Here is a 23579-nt window from a genome sequence, read left to right as displayed (position 1 = left end):
GTTGACAATTTCGGTAAAGAGCAGTATACACCATAAGGATTCTGGCTCATATCACTACATAGTTGTAAGTGATCAAATATAACATTAGAGAGTCTTTTTTAAAAGGAGCGTTTTTAATTCAATTTGGGTGTTAGTTATGAAAGCGAGATATATGAAATGGAATACATCCAAACCTGACTGGATATTAGGCAGCAATTTCGTCACTGGTCATTGTCATGATAAATTAACTATGGTAAAAACAGGTCAAAGAACAGAGGCCCAGATAAGCTGCATATCCAGGTTAAATACGCATAGAAAATTTCCAATTACGCATTGAAAAATAATTGTTGAGTACCAATTACGCGTTTAAAATGTTAGATATGCAAAATGTGTTTTAAAAATGTGTACAGAATATATCTATAAAAACCGCTTGCGTAATGAAAAAGACATCGATTGCTATCAAGTTGTACTGTTAGTATAGGACAAGTGTTGTACTGTCAGTATAAGATGAGTGATTTTTTATGAAATCATTTCCATTATATTTAACTTGGTTTTGATTAGGTATGGCATAAGGCACAACATACCTGCTTAGTAAACTTAATCAATGACATAATACTTAGGTGAGTAAAATTACTGAAATACGCACATATTTGAAAGCAGTGGGTAACGGAAAATGAAATAACCACTCAACATTCATAATACCCACTCCAAAAAAATACAGTGGGTACAGTACCCACATGAGCTAAATCTTATCTGGAGCTCTGAAGAATATATTTTGTTATTGTTTCACTGAATGAATAATACTTCAGCTGCTGATTTGTAATAATGTGATGTTATTATATTGTTATTATCCAATGTTTGTATTTGTTACCCAATATTGGTCATATGCATCATATTCACCTCATAGTGGATTCGTTGCAGTCCAAGTACATACTGATAACAAAAGTAGAAATCCACACCACTGAATATCTACTGGTTGGAAGGTAAGATCTCTATATAAGTACTAAATTAATATCATTATGATTATTCATTGCAATAACTGCTCAGGAATCTTCGAAAAAATAACTTAGCCCCAAAAAAGGTTTCCTCAGCAACCAGTGCTGGTCATAAGAGGCAACTAAAGGATCAGGCTAGCTATTCTCGAAATGTTATTAGCCCTATGAACTTCTTAAGCCCATTCTTAACACATTGGCTACAATCAGAGTTACGAATTCTTAGGGCTACGAACGTTTCGAGAATAAGGGCCCAGGTAGTCAGATGCAGCGACTTAGTTGATGTCTTTGCATCGCAACTGTGTGGATCAATGCTCATGATGCCAGTCACATGACTGTCTGGTCCAAACTTCATTATTTACAGACAGCAAGTTGAATATTGATGAATGCAGCATTATACAACAAATAAAACAATCAAATAATGATTGTTTTGGATCTGTTCAAATATGAATAGACACTCAGTGAGTGAATGCTTTTTATGCCCAACATTGCTCGGCAATAAAGCTCGGGCCTGTAAACAATCAAGTCTGGGTTGGACGAATGGTTTGTTATCTTGGTCAATGAGCAATAATCCAGGGTCATGTCGGCAATTCCACCATAAAATCCTCACTCATTGTCTCTTTGTCAAGAGTGGGATACTTGGAACTTCTAACCCCGTAATGCCCCACAAGGGCCCCCTAACCCTGAGACAAGGTCACAGTGTATTATTACATGCTATAGCCCTGAGTCTGGTGCCGGAGACGGGAAAAACATGAGCTGGGGAGGCAGGCGGGCTGTCTGGACTGCTTGGACCATACATCCCTCGCTTCTCTTGTACCAGGCCCTCCTTCTGGACAGTGATGTTGTGCCGAAAACCTGAAGAAAACACCCAGGTTGATGTCACATAGCCTTGAAAGAACATAGACACTAAAATTTATGTACAAAATAAGTACCTGATGGCTTAATGTTGATCCTGCCTATACTAGACTTGAACCAGATCTTGAGTCCCTGATGGCTTACTGATGATCTGCCTATACTAGACTTGAACATTCTCCCATCTCCTCTACAGTCTACCTGATGGCTTAATGATGATCCTGCCTATACTAGACTTGAACCATAGACTCCCATCTCCTCCTACAGTCTACCTGATGGCTTAATGATGATCCTGCCTATACTAGACTTGAACCATTGACTCCCATCTCCTCTACAGTCTACCTGATGGCTTAATGATGATCCTGCCTATACTAGACTTGAACCATTGACTCCCATCTCCTCTACAGTCTACCTGATGGCGTAATGATGATCCTGCCTATACTAGACTTGAACCATTGACTCCCATCTCCTCTACAGTCTACCTGATGGCTTATGATGATCCCCATCTCTGCTATTGACCCTGATACTAGACTTGAACCATTGACTCCCATCTCCTCTACAGTCTACCAGATGGCTTGATGATCCTGCCTATACTGAACCATCCCATCTCCTCTACAGTCTACCTGATGGCTTAATGATGATCCTGCCTATACTAGACTTGAACCATTGACTCCCATCTCCTCTACAGTCTACCTGATGGCTTAATGATGATCCTGCCTATACTAGACTTGAACCATTGACTCCCATCTCCTCCTACAGTCTACCTGATGGCGTAATGATGATCCTGCCTATACTAGACTTGAACCATTGACTCCCATCTCCTCTACAGTCTACCTGATGGCTTAATGATGATCCTGCCTATACTAGACTTGAACCATTGACTCCCATCTCCTCTACAGTCTACCTGATGGCTTAATGATGATCCTGCCTATACTAGACTTGAACCAGTCTCCTATCTCCTCTACAGCTTACCTGACAGTTCACTGGTGATCCTGCCTATACTAGACTTGAACCATAGACTCCTATCTCCTCTACAGTCAACTTGATGGTTCACTGATGATCCTGCCTATACTAGACTTGAACCAGTCTCCTATCTCCTCTACAGCTTACCTGACGGTTCACTGATGATCCTGCCTATACTAGACTTGAACCATAGACTCCTATCTCCTCTACAGTCTACTTGATGGTTCACTGATGATCCTGCCTATACTAGACTTGAACCACAGACTCCTATCTCCTCTACAGCTTACCTGACGGTTCACTAATGATCCTGCCTCCACTAGACTTGAGCTTTGACCGTGTTTTCCGATGCCTCTTGACAGGCGTTGGTTTGTTCATGACCTGTTGCAGGATGAGGATGTTTAACTCCCGTTCCAGCAGGTCGATTTCTCGCTCTGCCAGTTCCTGTTCCCTCTTCTTGAGCAGCTCCTCCTGAATCTTCTGTTGCAGTGCTGCCTTCGTCAGCTCCTCCTCCCTCGACCTCAACTCCTGCACACACACACAAACACAACTCTGTATGACCTACAGTCACAAACATGAAAATATCAATAGCTAGGAATTGCTATATCACTTACTACCTTAAGGATCATTCAATCATTTGACATATACAAGATATGAGGCTCCATGAATATCTGTAAACTGATAACTGAGCAACTAATAGAAGGAAATGTAGGTACGCAACATGCTTAACATGCTCATGAAGATATGTCATAACTCAAAGCCAATTCAGTTTCAAAGTTTTAACAGTCCAATACCCAATATAATTCATATATACTAAATATCCTGAACATCTAGGTAAAAGTGACAATACCAAAACACAATTTGACTTTCTGTACTTCGATACAATTATGTCAATTTGCAAACAGAAGCAATATCGGAATGTTAACCCTTTTAACACTAGCTTCTACTGCTAGACATTGAGTTCCCACAGCATGAAGGCCACATTTATCAAGGAAAATATCAGCTTGTAAAACATCATTACCACTACATGTCATACACAATTTGAAATGTCTGGACCTTCTGTTAATAAATATGATAACTATTTTGATATAGGACTTGGAAGTTTACCACTTCTTGGGAAACCAACAAGAAGACAAAGTCATCAATATCCCCCGCAATGGCAAAATACACTTCATGATTATGTCTACGAGTTATGATTATGTCAAATAATTAGGTGTGTATATAGAAAAGTGGAAGGAGAGTATGGTGTTTGGTTTGGTGAAGAAATAGTGAACGGTTTTAGAGTTCTGCTCCGGAAAAGACAAATGTGCACGGACGGACGGACGCACGGACAGAGTCCATTTTAATACCCCCCGCAAAACGCGTTTCTGGGGATAAAAAGCCTGGGGTATGGTGCTAAAAACACTCGAAATTTGAATTGTGGTGCCCTAAGTGACTGGTCCAGCCAGACTTATAAGACATATATTGTATTGCATGTGTGGCTACAGTCCAACTTCAGGGAGTGTTCACCTTCTCCCTGCTGCGTAGTTCATCAAACATCTGCTCGATCTCCTGCCTCCAGTCCTCCTGCATGGTGTGGAAGGACTCCTGAGGGGTGTTCATGAAGGAAGACTTGGCGATCTCCTCCAGGCGCTGCAAGATGGCCTGGAATGTGGGTCGTTCATGGGGCTCCTGATGCCAACAATCTGACAGAGAGATAGAGGAGTACATTAATAACTACGACGACGACGACAATAATAATCACTTGAAATGCAATAAACACAATAGTGGTGGTCCGATTAATTGAACGACCAAGCAATCAAACATGTTTTCTCATAATCGAGCGCAACCAATCTGGGAACACTTGTTTGCATCAACAATATTTTACACAAGGTTGGTTTTGTCTGTGTCATTAAATTTACATTTCATAAGCACTACAAGCTCGTTCCAAGTCATGATTGAATTTATCTTAAAGAATCCAGGAAATCTGTGTTCCTAACATACTAATAATCCTTTAAATATGCAAAATTTGCAAATGGATTTTGTTTAATTTGCAAAAAAACCTCAATTACTACATGTTTTTTCTGTATTTTTTACAAAGACCCCAGGAACATTTGATAAATGACGCTAACCAATTATTTTCGATGATTGATCGGTTGTAATGGACCAATCATCAATTATGAGATTTTAACCATTCCCAACACTAAAAAACAATATGTCTAAGCATGCTCATTTAACTCCACCTATGAAGATCCAGATTAGAAATGATCTTCAGCAACCCATGCTTGTTGTAAGAGGTGACTAACAGTGATGTCATTGTATCCAAATTGCATCTAAAAGATCGATGCTCAGGATGTTGATCACTTCATTGTCTAGTCTGGACTCAAATATTTATGAACTGACGTCATATAGCTGGTGTACTGCTGAGTGCGGCGTTCAACAAGCAAACACACAAACACAAACAAACAATAATACTAGCAAATATATTTCAGAGCCAATCATCACTGCTTGGCATGACTGACTGACTGAGTTTAGTTTTACGCCGCTTTTAGCAATATTCCAGCAATATCACGGCAGGGACACCAGAAATGGGCTTCACACATTGTACCTATGTGGGGAATCGAACCTGGGTCTTCGGCGTGACGAGCCAATGCTTTAACCACTAGGCTACCCCACCGGCCCTGCTTGGCATGAAACATATTAACTAGTAAGAAGGATGGCTAGGAAGTATAATTACTCCTCATAGCCCTAGAAGAGATGAGTGTTTAGTTTAGAACTGAAGGTGTCCAATGACAGTGCTGACATATTTACAGCAAACCTCTTCCGGACAAGGAAGTAATGCTTATAACTCGTTAACCTGTGCTCATGGTGATGACCTACCTGCCATGAGGTCAGCAAAGAGATTTGGGCAGGTGCTTGGGATAGGCAGGGTGAGCTTGTTGACAGCCACACCATATGCCACACCCAGTGCATCAATGCCCTTGTATGGGGTCTCCCCAGTCAGCAGTTCCCATAGCACCACTCCATAGCTGCAACACAAGAACGTTTCAACATAACACACAGGCAACTATAAGGACAACAATTGTAACAAAGGTGCCTCTGGAATCTCATTTGTAAGAGTCGCCACTTGAAATTCTCTCATCACTGCTATTAAGAGTATACTCGGTACACTGAAAATAAGGTTGTGAGATAAGAATGATTATTTGCCTAATGGTAATAGCTTGAACTTTGATTGAATTTGATTCATTAAGATAAAGTGGTATTTATGATTTTAGCAATATTCAAACATAATCACAAAGGGAAGTCACAACATGAAATAAGATCTCATTCAAATCAGATCTTAATTCTCCATAGTAATAAACAAAGATCTGAGGCCTTCCCACAACATATGTCAGAAAAACCTTCATGTTCTTTGACTGACCAATACCATCAGTTACAAAAGGAGGACAATAGCCAATCAGAAATCAGCATTCTTGAGCAACGTGGCACTTCTTTCCATTCCAGGCTCTGGGTTGAAAAAAATGGTGATTTCCCATTTTTGGCAGTCAGTTGTGCACTGGACCATGTAGGTGTTGTATCTCACTGCCAAAATTGGGACAACTGGTGTGACCAATTAAGATCAATTAGGTCTCGTCAGTAAGGTGGTAACTAAGTTGCTACTGGGACAATTAGGATCAATTAGGCACTGAGGAGGTTTGTAAAAGACTGGTTACAAGTCTGCTGCTCCAGAAGAGGTTGCTGTCCGACAGCGAGCCAAGACGCTACCCCAAACACCCCAGACTGCGACAGACTTGAAACTTAGTGGTTAGTGGACAAAGACCGAGACTGGTGATGATTTTGTACTTATAGACAGTGAGGTGGATGGAAACAAAATTTGTGTCTTTGGAACCAGTTCAGATTTTGCCAGACTTTGTGTTAGCGAGACTGTTTCGATGGATGGAACCTTCAAGATCTGCCCTAAGTTTTTTTACCAACTCTGTGTTATCCATTCACATCAGTCATACGGAAGCTTGCCTGAATTGTTCTGCTTACTTCCGGACAAGAAAACCAGTACTTACATGAGATTGAACATGAGAAATACTTCGCAAATGTGTTGTGAATAAAATAATCATCACCAATAAAATTCTTTGTTATTCTGTTCTCTTCTTCACACTACCTAGGAGTTGATTAAATCAATTAAGACTCATTAACGAGGTGTCAAAGGGCTAATTATGAGGTGTCAGTCATAAACTGCCAAAACCGGGACAACTGTTCTAGCTCGTCAACCAAGGGTGAAAATTGACTGCCAAAAGTGGGAATGCCAAAAGTGGGAATAAAACGAAAAAAAATCTTTGAACAAAGTTTACGGTTAAAATTTATAACTGAAAAAAAAAATAAATAAATAAAAAAAATCGATGTGGGTTGTCTAACACTACAGGTGGCCGAGATTGTATGGCAGTTCTTCTCACTATGCATGTTATATTGAAATGAACCTCGCATAATTGATTATGCGACTGGTTGCTGTCTGTTATTGTTGTCAAATACAGTGGGAAACAATACCTGGTGTGTAAGTGACCGGAACTGCACACGCGTGATGCGGATGTATTAGCAATAACTGTTCGGCAGCCAGTAACTGTTTAAGAAGCTGTTTTCCAAGCTTGCAAACATTTTGACCAATCCTTTTCAAGATATTGCTTTCTAAGGTTAAAATTTTCAAATTGCTGTAATTTAAAAAACCCAAAACATATCATGATCAAACTTTGCACTGCATCTCTCTTTTAGACAAAGGTATTCAATAGTTTTTAAGCTATTGATGGAACCAAATTTTCTAACTTCAAATTTCTAAATAATTTGAATTCTTCCCAAAAATCTTTTTAAGCAATATCAAAATCAAAATTTCCACTGCACCTCTCAATTAGACAAAAAATAATCCAGGAATATGTACTCAACAGAAACAATCCAATTCAAAGTTCTGCCCAGAATTTATGACAAACTAATTAGGTTGTATACAAGATTGCACTGTCAAGAGAGTGAGTGAGTATGGTTTTACGCTGCTTTTAGCAATATTCTAGCAATATTCCAGCAATATCATGGTGGCAACACCAGAAATGGGCTTCACACATTGTACCCATGTGGGGAATTGAACCCGGGTCTTCGGTGTGATGAGCGAATGCTTTAACCACTAGGCTACCCCACTGCCCCCACTGTCAAGATGAGTGTGACAGAGCACATGCAGTGTTATTATCAGGACTATTACTGATGTATACCTTTCACAACTGTTAAACTCAATTAACTTGACACATTGCAATAAAAAATGACAAAGCAATATCAAAATGTACAAAAACTGATGTTTGCTATTTGGTACATTATGTTTACCACCATTACAGGGTGTCATAGGTATAAAGAATCACACAATCTCACCAGCTGTCAGCAGAGAATTGCCAATGGCTATAGAGTTTCATATCAATTACAGTCATGAATTGTATGTAGACTAACTTCCATTACTTGAAATGCATTTGGGCAAGTTGTATGATAAATTTGTGCCACTTTAAACACAAGTTGTTATTTCCTAGTTTTCATTTTCTGCAATTTGAAAAGCTTGATCAGTGGGATCCACTAAAAATAGTAAAATAGTGAAAAATGTCTTCTGTCTCTATTTAATGAAAGGTATGCAATTATGTTTTTGTTGAGATATCAAAGTCAGAATATAGTACAATGGAAATATTTCCTTGAAGGATTACCCGAGACAAAAATAACACTTCACATTTCCAACTCATGACCATGTACAGAAGAATGCCTTTCAAACAGACATCATGTTTCCAAATAAGGAAAGTGGGTCTACAGGTATTTCTCAGACAGGGATGTGATTCATATATTGTGGATTTTAACTCATTATGAATCATATCTTGAAATTAAAACTTGAGGAATCTTGTAGAAATATTTGCAACATGTGTAATATGGTGATGGCAGTGCACAGCATAGTGAGGTTAAAGGATACACCGATACACTGTCACCTTACAAGATGGATGACAGGTAAAATACTATTGCTCTGCAATGGATGAATGGGAGAGACAGATAGAGCTCAAAATGTGAGGACAATAGATAGTTGGAGTGACTAAAGTCCTAAATTTGTATATTGTGTGCGAAAATTAAAACTTTTCTTCTATCATAACATTTATTGTACGATACTATAAATTACACAAGTTTCATATTGATAATCTTTATTAATTTTTCCTATCAAAGATATTTCCAACTATTGAGCATTTTAGCCTACCCTACTATTCTGGATGGGTGACCATGTTTGGAAGCTTGACTCCTCAGAGTTTCTAGGACAACAGTCCCCTGATGAAGCAAATGTGATACATGTGGTCTCTGTTCACCAAGCAGAAAATGGGTACCTGGTGGGATGTCACGTGACTGATAACCTAGCGCCTCACAGGCAGCTTGAGTAATCCAGGGTAATAATGTGCTGTGCTTTGATTTTTAGCACTACAAGCATTCACCTAGTGAATGGAGTTTAGTGCACTATAAATGCACTTATGATTATCATTTTCATGACCACAGTGATGCATTAATACACAACACAATGGTCATCGACATCATCTTGCCTACGACCCGCAAAGGTCCGGGTTAGAATGCGACTTCAGTAACCCATGCTTGTCGTAAGAGGCGACTAACGGGATCAGGTGGTCAGGCTTGTTGGCTGGGTTGACACATGTCATCAGTTCCCAACTGCGCAGATCGATGCTCATGCTGTTGATCCCTGGATTGTCTGGTCCAGACTCAAATATTTACAGACCGCCGCCATATAGCTGGAATATTGCTGAGTGTGGCGTAAAACTAAACTCACTCACTCATCCTGCCTACTGCTTACTATTGATACAATGTTTCTGTTATACCAGTAGATCATAAAGGCAAAGATGACCTTAGAACGTTTATTAAATCTGTCAATGTTCAACACAGACATGAGTGAGTTCACACAAACACGAATAACTTAACACAACATAATCAGACCTAAGGTCATCACCATGGAGTAGCCCATCACACTTGGAATTCGCTGTTTTTCTCACCCACAGTTGTGTAAGAAAAATGTGTTATAACTAAAAGAACAAGGAGATGTGTGACCAACATTATAGAAACTGTAAGAGTATATGTGAGAAAGCTGACCCATGAGCTGATTTCCTACAAGTTGTGAGGAAGGTGTGCCTAGATGAAGCAAACAGTGTTCTTGAATCCATGGGGTTTGATCTGAAGCCAGTGTATCACCTGTATGAAATCACCTGACTTAAGATGGGGGGAGATAAAGCAAGGATAACAGCAAGAACCAAATTAGAAATTTAAAAGATTCATGTGCTCCTTACAAGTGTTTTGAGTGGTATATGTAGGGATTGAGTCAGTGAGTGAGTTTGGTTTTACGCCGCTTTTAGCAATATTCCAGCAATATCACAGCGGGGGACACCAGAAATGGGCTTAACACAATGTACCCATGTGGTATATGTAGGGAACCCTACAGGGATCTAAAAAACACCTGTGACTACTTCACCTGTTTTCACCCCTAAACAGACATACGGCAAAGAACATCAGTCCTAGACAGTTGTAATCCAGACCTGATACGATTAAGTGATTGATAGCGATGCATTTTTGTCATCTTCACAAATGCATTTATACGTTTGCACAGTTTACCCACATGAAGCTGTGTTCAGTGACTGTGACCCTGGCTGACAGACCTACTGGGACTACATTGTTGTATACAATTGAAGTGAGATAGGTTTACAACTTCTCAAGGAAGTCTTCATCAAGGGTCAGCACCTCAGAGATGGATGAATGAGATCCCCATACACAAAGAATACCACGTAATATCCTCCAACAACTATCAGGTTACTTATGTTTGCATTTGTCATTTCCTATGCATCATGACATATTTAGTCAAGACTTTCAATATATTTTAATGTTTTGAATAAGCACATTTCAGATGTACAACAAATACACAGGGATTTATCTCGAGTCCTGTATTTGAGGGTATCTGGGACTCATGCTTATAATTTTCAGGGGCCCTGGACAACAAAATGGGGGTGCCAGACACTTAAATATTATTACTAATACTGTAATTGTATTGTGTATCATGATCAACACTTTAATTGTTACAGTAATGAAACAGCAAATGATACCATAACTCAGCTAGTAGCAAACTCAGTGATAACTTATTGTTACTTGATTGGAATTTTTACAAAACTATTTGGACTTTTTCTGCGTCCCTGTGCATGAGCTAATAAATTTAGTTGCATCTAGTGTCAATTTTTATGCATATAGAACGCAGGAATTCGCATCCTGTAAATCCCTGAATACATAACATTCTACATAAAATATTATAGTGACAATATGACATTGTTACAAATCTTACTTACCTTTAATTGCATACTAATATTTTTGGATTAAATAAACACAGCCTATTTTTCTTTTCTTTCTTTTTCTCATTAATTGAAAACAAATTCACTGAACAGACCTGTGTGCACGTTATGTTGCCAAACAGGTAAATGAGAAATGTAGCAGGACTTTTATTACTTGTTACATTCTGATGTTTCAATTAGGTCATGATTAGAGCACTGCACAAGAATGGAATTTCAGAGTGATTTATGTTGTAGTTTTTTACTCTATGCAAATCTCACACAATACAAGGATTGTTCAGTATTCAAGAGTGTCAAGTGACAACATAACACAATAATTAATGCATACCTGAGCTTAAAGCAGGAAATAACCTACATAAATCCTAATGCTAACTCGGGATCGTCTCACCATAAACTAATACTCGCTAACTGTGACACGGTGCGTCTCAGATCTGATAGAGAGGGGGGACCTCAAGGGGCTGTGGGTAGTGGGGAAAATGCAGACAGTTGATGGTACAGCTGAGGTCTGATACATAACAGAGTTTGAGGGTCTGAGGGGCTAAGGTATTGGGGAAAACACAGAGAGTTCATGGTAAAGCTAATATCAGATACAAACATAGGGTACCCAGCAACTGAACGGAACTTATGAGCCAATGTCCTTCAACCACTATTCACCCATGTCCCAAAAAAATCAAAGCAAGGAATACATGAAGTAATGACAGCATACCTCCACACATCACTGAACTTTGAAAAGCGCGATGACTTGATGACTTCTGGTGCCATCCAGGCATACGTTCCTGCCGCACTCATCCTTGTTGTCTTGTCCACCTCCCGAGCCAAACCAAAGTCGGTGATCTTGAGCGTCTTGTTGGACAGGTCATCCACGTTGATGGTCTCCTTCAGTAAGACTGAAATAAAGGACAGGAGTGAGTCATACTCTAAAGCTGACTAAATGTGATAAGTAAAATGAGTCAATTAATGAGCAATATTCTCACACTTCACAAGTAGTCAATCAAATGTTCATATCTGATCAAACAGTGCAGGTGGCTGTCTAAATATACATCTCAATGCTCAGAAGGTTTCTGTAAACCAGTATTTTTTCAATCCCGTAGTGATGCTGGTTTAGAGTCCACTGTACCTATTTATTATGGCAACTGACTATTATACACAATTTGTGCAAAGACCGATTCAAGTTTCAGGTTGGTATTGCTGGTGGGGTTGCCATGTGGCTTTTGCTGATCAGTTCAATTCACCACATGAATACAAATACTAGAGTACAAATACTAAACGTTTAACAGTGAAACTGTGGAATAATCCTTGTCTTTGTAAATGGATGTGATCATAATATATATTGTTGGTTGTAATCTTTTTGTTCCAAGCAGTCAATCATGAATCATAACTGATAGATCTATTTTGTCTGAATATTCCAGAGACAGATTTTCAATTACAAAATTTATTCCATAAACGTTTGGTTTCATATTGATGGTGTATGTCATAGCAGTGAGTGAGTGAGTGACACAGGCCACCAAGGTGTATCTAACAACATACAGCCTTGATGATCATCTACTTCTTAACAAGTGAGATATGTTTCACATTGCTTTTCCCAATATTCCAGCAATATCATGGCGGGGGACACAAGAAATGGGCATCACACATTGTGCCCATGTGGGGAATTGAACACTTTAACCACTATTCTAGCCCACCGCCCCGTATGTCATAACATTTCACTGGAGTTCAACAGTCATGTCAATATAGAATCTACTTGTCCAAACTCATCAGATGGTAACAAGTGTCAATGTTCGTTGTCAATGCCAAACATAAAAGCAGTAATACTACCATGACCAAAGATATAAGATCAGTTGATATTCTTGGGGTGGGTGGTTGAGTGGTTGAGTGGTTGAGTGAGTGGTTGAGTGAGTGGTTGAGTGAGTGAGTGAGTGAGTGGTTGAGTGAGTGGTTGAGTGAGTGAGTGAGTGAGTGTTTAGTTTACGCCAATCTCAGCAATATTCCAGCTATATGGAGACTGCCTGTAGAATTGAGTCTGGACTTGACAATCCAGTGATCAACAGCATGAGCATTGATCTACGCAACTGGGATACAATGACATGTGTGAACCAAGTCAGCAAGCCTGACCACCCGATCCGATTGGTCAACTCTTACAACAAGCATGGGTTGCTGAAGATCAATTCTAACCCGGATGTTAATGGGTTGATATTCTAGGGCATTGTATTAATGTTGTACAACTGATTTATTTGCTGATTAGTGATAACGTAAAAGGATGCCCCATTAGAAAATAATAAAATAATTTCAAAACGTTCTGAAGCTGATATGTTTATGAGCAGAACTTGTTAAAGAATCAATAGTTCATATAAGGGCAAGGTTTCAAAGCCTGATTAAGTTGTCTTGCAAAGCTAACAAATTTAATTTAAATGTGTTGATATTTTATTTGATTTAAGCTGTAGGCTTGAAATATATGATTTTCACATTTTTATTCTCAATCACTCAAAACCATAACAGTTCCTTAAATCAATTGAACAAAAGACTTCAGGGAAACAGCCATATTATTATATAGATCTCCTCAACTGCAACGTACAACACACATTCATACAGGCAATATATACAACAGGGCTCGATTTAAAAGATGTTAACATACTTGCACCAGGTGCAACCTAAGATAAAAACCTAGTTGCACCAGCCAAATTCCAGCTGCACTGATATTATGGTGAAATGAAAAAGAGATATCCAGAGGAAGAAGATTTGTGTTTTCACTTTGATAAGAGAGACCCTTTATTCAAGTTTTAAAAAATGCGGGTGAAAAAAAAAAAAAAAAGGAGATATAACACATTTCTTTTCTTATCTGAAAGCTGAAGTGTGAGATATGTATTTGTACATGAAAGCGAATATTGTCCATAAGGGTTCAGCATAACAAGGATCTGCAACAACATATCTATCAATCATAATGCCCGCAGTCGGACAGCTTTATGTCCCTATAGAAAGGTCAACACATGGTTCACAGACACCCCCTTGTTCAGGATAGCTAATATTTACTTTCACAATCCTATATTACAACATATTCACAAAATTATTTGCACAAGTTTTTATACTGTGTAAATTCTTGAATTAAATCCTGTCTTCTAACTTGGTTGACACATAAGAAAAGTGGGTAAGTGGGTTGATAAGATGAGCTATATTAGAGAGTGAAGGTTCTGAAGCTCACCCGTCTTAAATGAATCGATGAAACCTGTACTAACCTCATACAGTGTTTAAGATTAATAAAGAAAATGATAACAGGTAAAAGAAAATATGTGAAACAAACAAATAACAAAAAGATAACATCAACAAAATACAGATCAGGGTTTTCAATTGCCTTACAAAACTAGAAGTCCACATGAATTCGAATGACTAATTTCAAGAGTTCGTAAATCAATGAAATAGTGTAGCGTCCTGTACATGAGGTAAGCTGTGATAATGATGCTAATAACAGGATCCATATATTTCTTGTTGAGAATCTGGTACAGTGAATATCACTGTGTGTCCTACAGGATATAATAGATATGGGGAATGATGCTTGTTGTTGTTGTTTTCCGTTATTGCTTTTTGTTCATATACTATGGTCAGATATAGATTCCAATCTCTCTATTTTGCCTATCAGAAAATTGTACTGTGACAACAATTTAACAAAAATACCTATCATACACCAAACCCATTTGTAGTTTCTAGAATCCCGATGAAATTACACTTAGGAGATAAACCTACTGTGGTGAAAATCAGAGGTATATAACAAAATTAAATAGCTCTAAATTTGATTTAACTCGGGACGTGTAGCTAAATTTAAAAACCAAAATACATATTGTGTTGGACTGACTGACTGAGTTTGGTTTTACGCCGCTTTTGGCAATATTCCAGCAACATCATGGCAGGGGACACCAGAAATGGACTTCACACATTGTGCCCATGTGGGGATTCGAACCCGGGTCTTCAGCGTGACGAGCCAACGCTTTAACCATTTGGCTACCCCACCTCCCCTATTGTGTTGGAAAAACAGAGGTACATAATGTGATTATAAACCTCTGAATGACTTTGATTAACTAATCACAATCCAGTATTTACTGAAGTCATGGTAGAATCAAATTTGTTTCAAGGTATGCGTCAAGCAACTGTCAAAAGATTAAATACTGAACAATTAAATATTTTAAAGTAAATATTGCATAACATGCTTTATTTGAAAATACTTCAATAACTGCAATATCTCGGGTAGATACACCCCCAATAGCGGCATAGGTGTGGTACAGCTGACAATACAGTCACTGACAACAATAACCATATCTCATGACATTGTATTCATTTCTACTGACACTAACAGCCCATGCATATCAACTGATCTCCTACCTTTACTATATATTCGACCTTTACAATATATAATCATCACATTCAGAAAGCAAACAGGGTAGGCATAATGACTGCTTCAATAAACAAGATAAACTGAATATGAACACATTACTGCCAATCAAGTGACTGCCCCTTTCAATGACTGGAATGTGCTGTCCCTGATGCCTAGATTGGGGCCAACACTAGCTAGCTGCTGCACATACCTTGAACAGAGAAATATGTCACCCTACAGGACTATCAAAAGAGATTCATGACAACCTACAAATAGTCTGTGTCCATGCATCAATAAAAAGGTTTCATGAATTAATTCCAGGAAGTATGACTTGACATAAAAGTAATATATGCGAACTGGATTATCATTAACTGCAAGGTAGATATATAATACATATAAGGACTGCAACGTATCCACTATGTGGTAAATATGATACATATCAGGAATATTGGGTAACGTGTGTGAATATTGGGTAACGTGTGTGAATATTGGGTAACGTGTGTGAATATTGGGTAACGTGTGTGAATATTGGGTAACACGTGTGAATATTGGGTAACGGATAAAATAAGTCAGCAGCTGAAGTATTGTTCATTATATTGAGTGAAACAATTAAAAAATATATTCTTTGACAGTGTCAATTCATCATGACAATGACAACATTGTCAAAATAAATACATAAGAGTGTTGACAATTATTCTGGTGGGCTTTGGACACATTCCATCTGGCTATCATAAAACCCCAGAAATTCAAGCAAAAAACATGCCATTTGCACCTACTGATCACCAATAATTAACTGAATTCATGAAAGTTTACGGTTTGATTCACAGAATACAAGAATGAATCATACATAACAGTTCTAACATTGATCATAATTCGTTACATAAGCCATCAGTGAGCGAGTGAGGTTAGTTTTACGCAGCTTTTAGCAATATTCCAGCAATATGGGAGACACCAGAATTTTGCCTCACACATTGTACCCATGCGAGGAATTGAACCTAGGTCTACAGAGTGACGAGCAAATGCCTTAACCACTAGGCTACCCCACCGCTTGCATAACCTATCAGAGCCACCGCTTGCATAACCTATCAGAAATGTCAGCTGCTATGCTATACTCAAAAATAAAGACAAGTGTGACCAGTCTCAAATGTTTAACACAAACTATCAAAAAACAATTGTGAGAATAAACTGAATGTGGAGTAAAGTGATGCAAATATTGCAATATGTATACCATGGTGACCATGGCCACCAAGGTGTAACTAACGATATACAGCCCTCCCGACCATCTACTTCTTAATGTGTGAAATACGTGTTACATAAAGCTGTGATGATATATAGTGTAGCATCAATAATCATGATACTTTATCTGATGATGAATATACAGTCAAATCCCGATGAGTCGAATGTCGGCTTCTCGAATATTATTCATAACTCGAAGTACCTGTCGGTCCCGACCATTCCTTGTTATAGTTGTCATCATTTGATTTCCGGTTACACGAATTCGTCTCATAACTACACACGATGACTCGAGAAGGAAATTTGGTCCCATGAGATTCAAACAACAACAATCTTGTATACATAAGCCGAAGTCAGTCAATGAGAAGTTGATTGGTGTAGCAAACTGATCCAATTAACAGACCAGCACGGCTCACATCTTTCTGCCATTGACGGGTAAGTTCAAAAGGCAGATTAGTGATTTGACGGAAATCACTGTCTGTGCTAATCAGACTGGAACTGATAAGGTACCCCTATTAGTGATAGGGAAATCATTAGATAAACAAATGCTTAGGCGGAGGAATTAGGACTGGATCATCTTTTTTTCTACCCTCATAGACATACCTATGTCTCGAATACATCGATAAGTCGAATTTATTACTTGGTCCTCAGCGATTTGACTCATCGGGATTTGACTGTATTGATACTTTTTTTTGGTGTTGTGATATGTATCGTTGACTTTAAAATTGTTAATTTTCTCCTGATACTGATGGTTATGTCAAACTTTTCACTGTTACTAATTATCAAAATATCCTTTTTTAAAGAAAATAACTAAAGATAGCAGATCGTGATATGCATCGAATCGTATGGAATCATATCGTTACAAGATATTGCGTTACGTATCGTATAGTCAAATTTCTGTATCCTCACACCTCAAGTTTTACATCACTTTTAGCAATATTCCAGCTATTTTTCAGCAGGGGACACCAGAAACGGGCCTCACACACTGTAACCATGTGGGGAATCGAACCCGGGCCTTCAGTGATCAGCGATTGCTTGAGTACTAGGTGACCCTGCTACTCTTCATTAGGGAATGGGGCTGTCTCACTGTTAGGAAACCATGGGTAGGTTCGATAAACATATAACATTTTGATAATATTAGAGAGTATCACCATCATCTGACACTGGCTTTCTCTAATTAAGATAAAGAAGATAAACTCCATATTGTTACAATTCACACCAAAAGTGTTTGAGGGTTGCTCCTTTTTAAAAAACACTTTTATCTCCGTACATATCACTTATTTTGTTTTATCATATAAGGCCAGACCAATTGAATTTCTTGTTTTACGGATTTTTATTTTCAGAAAACCTAAAGGCAGGAGAGAAAAAATAAAAATAAAAATAAAAATAAATAAAAAGTCACCAGTCAAACTAATCATCCTTGTAAATACTAAAGGTATTTTATTTTTGGCAATTTATGAAGTTTATATGGGGCAAAAAACAATCAAAAACATAGTTTTTTGGGTAAATTTACACTTTTGGCCAATAAAAACATGAGGATTTTATTTTGTGAGCGGGGAAAATGAATTGTTATTTTTTTTCTTATTCTTGAAAAAATACGACTGGTGGAACTGTAAAACAAGAAATAAACTTCTTCTGGCCTAAACACGGAGATTCTTAGATATATAGCAAAAATATTTATGGTAAAGGCTGAGGCAGCAGTAAATGGGATGGGGTTCAACTTACGTATGCAACTAGATCCCTTGAGGATATCATCTTGATAATAAATTGCACTGAGGTGATTTAGAGAGTTAATTCCAGTTATATATGCATCAAGCATGAGCGTGATTATGTCAAATTATCAAATACAATTTGTGGGCACCATCTGCTTGAATTCTACATGTTTAAGCATCACATAAAAAACAAAAGAAGACAAACACATTTTTATTGCAAATGTAGAGACTGTGCTGGTGATAAGATTCATAAGAAGGTTACAGATCACTTCATAGACATGGTATATGAATTAGCATTGATTTTGAGGGGTTGTCACATACTGGGGATCTCACACAATATATGGTATGTATGTAAAAAGATCTCATGAGGATATAATTTTCAATGGAATGAGTGAGTGAGTGAGTGCATCTTATTAATACATGGAAGATCTCATGTGGATATAACCAAGTGAGTGGAGAGAACTGGATTGGTGGAAAATAGGTTGAAGATTCAAATTACTGGTATGCCGTCAACAAAATCTTATAAGATTATGAGCTGTTATATCTTGATGAATTGGTTGTGAGAAAAAGTGAGTCCGTTAAGAGAGGGACCGAGTAACCAAACATTCGACACAGAAGTCTGCATAATTCACAGCAACATTTACTGTCAATTTACTGACCAGGGCTCGATTTAAGAGATGTTAACTTACTTGCACTGGGTGCAACCTAAGATAAAAACCTACTTGCACCAGCCCAATTCCAGTTGCACTGCTTTTATTGGAATATGTAATGAAAGAAATATGCTATGAATTATTTAGATGTTTTATTCAGAGGTTTACCCACTCAAAATTGACTTGCACCTGGTGCAAGTTAGACTAATAACAAGGTTGCACTTTGAATTCCAGGTGCACTGCTTTTATTGGAATATGTAATGAAAGAAATATGCTATGAATTATTTAGATGTTTTATTCAGAGGTTTACCCACTCAAAATTGACTTGCACCTGGTGCAAGTTAGACTAATAACAAGGTTGCACTTTGAAATATTAGGTTGCACCAGTGCAAGTATCAAAGCACTAAATCGAGCCCTGCTGACTGGTTGACAACTACTAATCTCAGCAAAGCCTAGTCAAGATTCTTGTCATAGAGTAATTTATCATAAACCTACCATGGAGAAATAAATAAATTATAATTAATTTTTTTATGAAACTCATCTCACAAACATACTACTGAAAAAGGTGAAAGTTACATCTGTGAGATGAGCTTTTATTCCTTTCGACTGGAGTCTTTCTCTAAGCTATTACTGATCATGATGAAACTAATATTCTATATTTATATTTTTCCAAATATCTGAATCATAATATATCGCTTGTAGTGGTAATAATAAATAATGAATTTTTGCATGAGTTATTACTCCATGATATTCCACCAATGTTCAGCAGAAGTAGTGATGTGCAGTGCTGACAATGGAAATCCAACAACAACCAACAATAACAGGCTTACGATCGATGTGCTGAGGTGCTCGGAATTACCAAACACGTCATAAGCTCTTTGAACATTTTCATAACAGTTACAAGCAGGATTGTTTTATTCATAAATTAAATCTACTGTCATATTATTGATACGCCTCTCGTTTTGTCTATACCTGAAACCAAAAGTCATGTTTTAAACAGCACATACAATGACTACACTCATAGTGTATTAAGAGTATTTTATAACACTTCCTTAAAAACTCTTGTTTTCTCCGAGTAAAATCTAGACATAACCCGCTCCGGATTATAACCCGCACTGCCACATAGCCCGCAATTTTAGAGGGAAAAAGATGCAGGTAATAGTGCAAAAAATACAGTACATGTTCCCATAAACATCTCCAGGCACCTATTCTCTAGACATCAAGTGCACAGGCCATACATACATGACAGAGTTCACTTCAAGCCTTTCCACACTCCCTTGCCTTCTTTAATCACTAGCATCAGGTAATGCAATGGTTATAGTTAACAATGAAGATTTGAAATGTTCTATACACCATGCACACTCTCATTTATCCATATCACAATAAAAGCTATGGTTCAAGTGCTTCCAATGTGCTTAACCATCTAGGGTTTTTTTAACCACAGCGTGTGGTTTCTGTTTAGGAAGCACATCATGTACCTGCACTGAATATCCAGTGCGTAATGTTCTTCCTGACCTACACATCATACAGTGACTGGTTGTCACCACTAATACTAGCTTCACAACTGGTTTCATTTACAGGGGTGGAAATAACTTTAAAATTGCTAGTGTACTCTGGTACAGTGGCAGAGTACAGTGGCACATGTAAAATCACTTGTCCTGATAATTTTTCCACTATACCGTCCAATGTTCTTGTTGATTTTTTTTAATAAACAACATAATTAACATTGGAAAGTCAACTGGACTCCAGTACAGCATGATATACATGCTTGACCGACAAAAAAAACACTGGACTGGGGCGTCGGCCAATGGCTTATTTCCACCCCTGATTTATACATTCTCTCATGGGATTTTGGGAGCTGAAATGATCCAAACTATCTAGCATTCTTTATCGCTTTGAATAAAATCAAATCATTCATTACATATGTCAGAGAAAATGATGATCACTTAATGTAGTCCCTTATATCATGTCAAACATCACAAAACAAACTTCCTTTAGAACACAATCAAAGACCATTTTTGTTGTGAAAATTGGTTCAAGTGCCTGACAGCACTTGTGTTGTGAAAATTTTGCCTTTCATTTTAACAGTAACTTGATGGAAAGATATAACATTTTACATATTTAATGTAATTAAGTCATTTGAAGTATATTTTCCAATTATATCAAGAATATTGCTGGTGCTTTGCTAATTTAAATACAAAGTGAAATAAATGCGCCAGGTGGCTTATAATTCCTTAATAAAATTGATTGATAATAGAACCACAAAATATTATCAGTGAGTTATAATTGTTTTTAATACAGACTCGAAAATTATTTTTTGTATTTTTTGTTTGTTTTATTGCACAGCAAGGCAGCTTGATGAAGGACGAAAGTAATTCAGGTATTTAGAAGTTAACCACTGATGAAACAGACAAGTGCAGCTATGCTGCTGATAAACATAATCAAGTGAATCTGGAATTCCAAGCCACAGATACAGGGTATTGCAGCACCATCGATATAAATCAAAGATGACTTCAGCACTAATACCAAATAAATGAATGAATGAATGAATGAATAAACAGCCAGCCAGCAAACAAATAAATAATAAACAAATAAATGAAACAAAATAACTGAAGTATCTAATAAAAGTTCTAGGCACACATACATACATTTTACAAAAAAGGGAAAAAAACCACAAATAGTTAACGGAATGAATGCTACAGAATAAAACACACTGGTTCCACAAAACATTTGCCAGACAAAACCAGAACATCAGTTTTAACAATTTAACAAAAATGTTGGTCTGGTCTATTTCATCTATGGAAGAGACATACAGGTACAGTATATTACAAGAAACCAGTCGGACAACCTACCATGACTCTAAAAATACTAACACGTTTAATGTCTTTTGTCTACTGTGCCAGCATACACCTCTCATACTGTCAATACACATCAATACAGTATAAAGTGAATCACATATTGATGGCCAATCCTGTATTGATGTACGCTTGTTCTCCAGAGATTTGACACCTTCTCACAACTGTGTTGAGAATACATCTGATACATCAAATGGTAACCTTTCCCTACCCTGTACAATCTTGCCAAAGGATGCTACACAGAATTGCTAAACACTTCTTTACGCTAGTCTAGTAAATATGATCATACAAACTTCATCTCCAGGTTTTTGATTAATGTACACATAGAACAACACTCCTAACAGTTCTACCCTTATTATTTCAAGAAGCGAGGTGAAAATGGGGTTGACGTCAAGCATATTTCACTTACATAGTGGCATACTACTGGGTCAGATTGTTGTCTAGACTAACAACTAGTCTCTGAAATGAACATATTTTACTGAAAAAGGTTCATAGTAAAATATAAAAATAATAATGAAAAGGAGCCCTGAAGAACATAGAGATTTTTCTGGATTACATCTTCTTTTTATTCTCGAGTACAATGTTTCAGGGCTTGTTCTGGCCCCATCATCAGGTAAAACTGAACAGTAACTGTTAACTCTGGCCGTGACGTATCATCAAATATCATCTTCTAAAAATGCCAATCAAGCATCTAAGGAGCCCTGAAGCTGAGGAAATCTAGACTTGCCACATTTTCTAGACTTGCGTGGGCTTTCTTGGATATATTTGCTTCAGGGTCTGTACGACAGACTAATTGTTGTCTTACTATTGTGTTAAGCCAAGATGGTGCAGTTTAGCACCAGCGTTCGCAATAGCTACTGGCCCGCTAGCCAAATGCTAGCTGGTTGTGAATATGATGAAGTTAATTAGTAAGGTGTTAAAAGTCTGTCCACAATAGTTTCAGGATATTTATTATTTCTTGTCACACAAAGATCGTTATATACTCCTGGAAACGAATAAGGAACACATGAAAGTACAAGTGTTCGTTTATCTATTTCCAGAATTTCACCCAAAGTGCAATACCTTGTGAAGAAAACTGGAGAATGTGTCCCCATATTTGTTTCCATGTGTATATAAAAAATGTTAAAGACGTCGCGCAAAAGAGGTGATGAACCATTACAATACAAATGTAACATTTAACATCTTCAATTACCAAACATTGCACCAATTCGGACCGATGTGCATTTTGATAGTGAAGTATGGTGCGGGCTAGCAACATTTTTACTTAACTAGCATTCCTGGCCTACGTGTTGGTGTACACCAGTAAGCTTGACATCCCACAATATTGGTTGGTTTGTTGTTTAACGTCGCACTCAGCAATATTCCAGCTAAGGTGGCGATCTGTAAATAATCAACTCTGGACCGGACAATCCAGTGATCAAGAGCATGATCACTGATCTACGCAATTAGAATGCGATGACATGTGTTAACCAAGTCAGCAAGCCTGACCACCAGATCCCGTTAGTCGGATTTAGCATGGGTTACTGAAGATCAATTCTAACCCGGATCTTCATGGATAGTATCCCACAGTAATTGTAATCTGTTTGTTGTTAATTTAAGATACTAATACGTATATGACAGCGG

At 37.7% G+C, this 23579-nt stretch overlaps 1 protein-coding gene across 2 annotated transcripts in view; it reads right to left on the bottom strand.

Annotated features, from left to right (window-relative positions):
* The window catches only part of LOC124255258 (mitogen-activated protein kinase kinase kinase 11-like), a 50468-nt gene that overhangs the window by 13440 nt on the left and 13449 nt on the right, over positions 1–23579 (bottom strand). For both annotated transcript variants that reach the window (XR_006892659.1, XM_046689117.1), the window contains exons 2-6: positions 11853–12033; positions 5643–5791; positions 4293–4468; positions 3074–3311; positions 1683–1826 (exon numbers count right to left, since the gene is read on the bottom strand). Coding sequence is in view for 1 of the 2 variants with exons in the window: in XM_046689117.1 (XP_046545073.1) it covers positions 1683–1826; positions 3074–3311; positions 4293–4468; positions 5643–5791; positions 11853–12033 (888 nt within the window). In the remaining variant the exon portion in view is untranslated. The remainder of the gene's footprint in view (positions 1–1682; positions 1827–3073; positions 3312–4292; positions 4469–5642; positions 5792–11852; positions 12034–23579) is intronic.

This window comes from Haliotis rubra, unplaced genomic scaffold (genome assembly GCF_003918875.1).
Source record: "Haliotis rubra isolate DU_JTF1 unplaced genomic scaffold, ASM391887v1 Scf6, whole genome shotgun sequence".
Classification (NCBI taxonomy): Eukaryota; Metazoa; Mollusca; class Gastropoda; order Lepetellida; family Haliotidae; genus Haliotis; species Haliotis rubra.
This window is presented reverse-complemented; position numbering and strand designations above follow the sequence as displayed.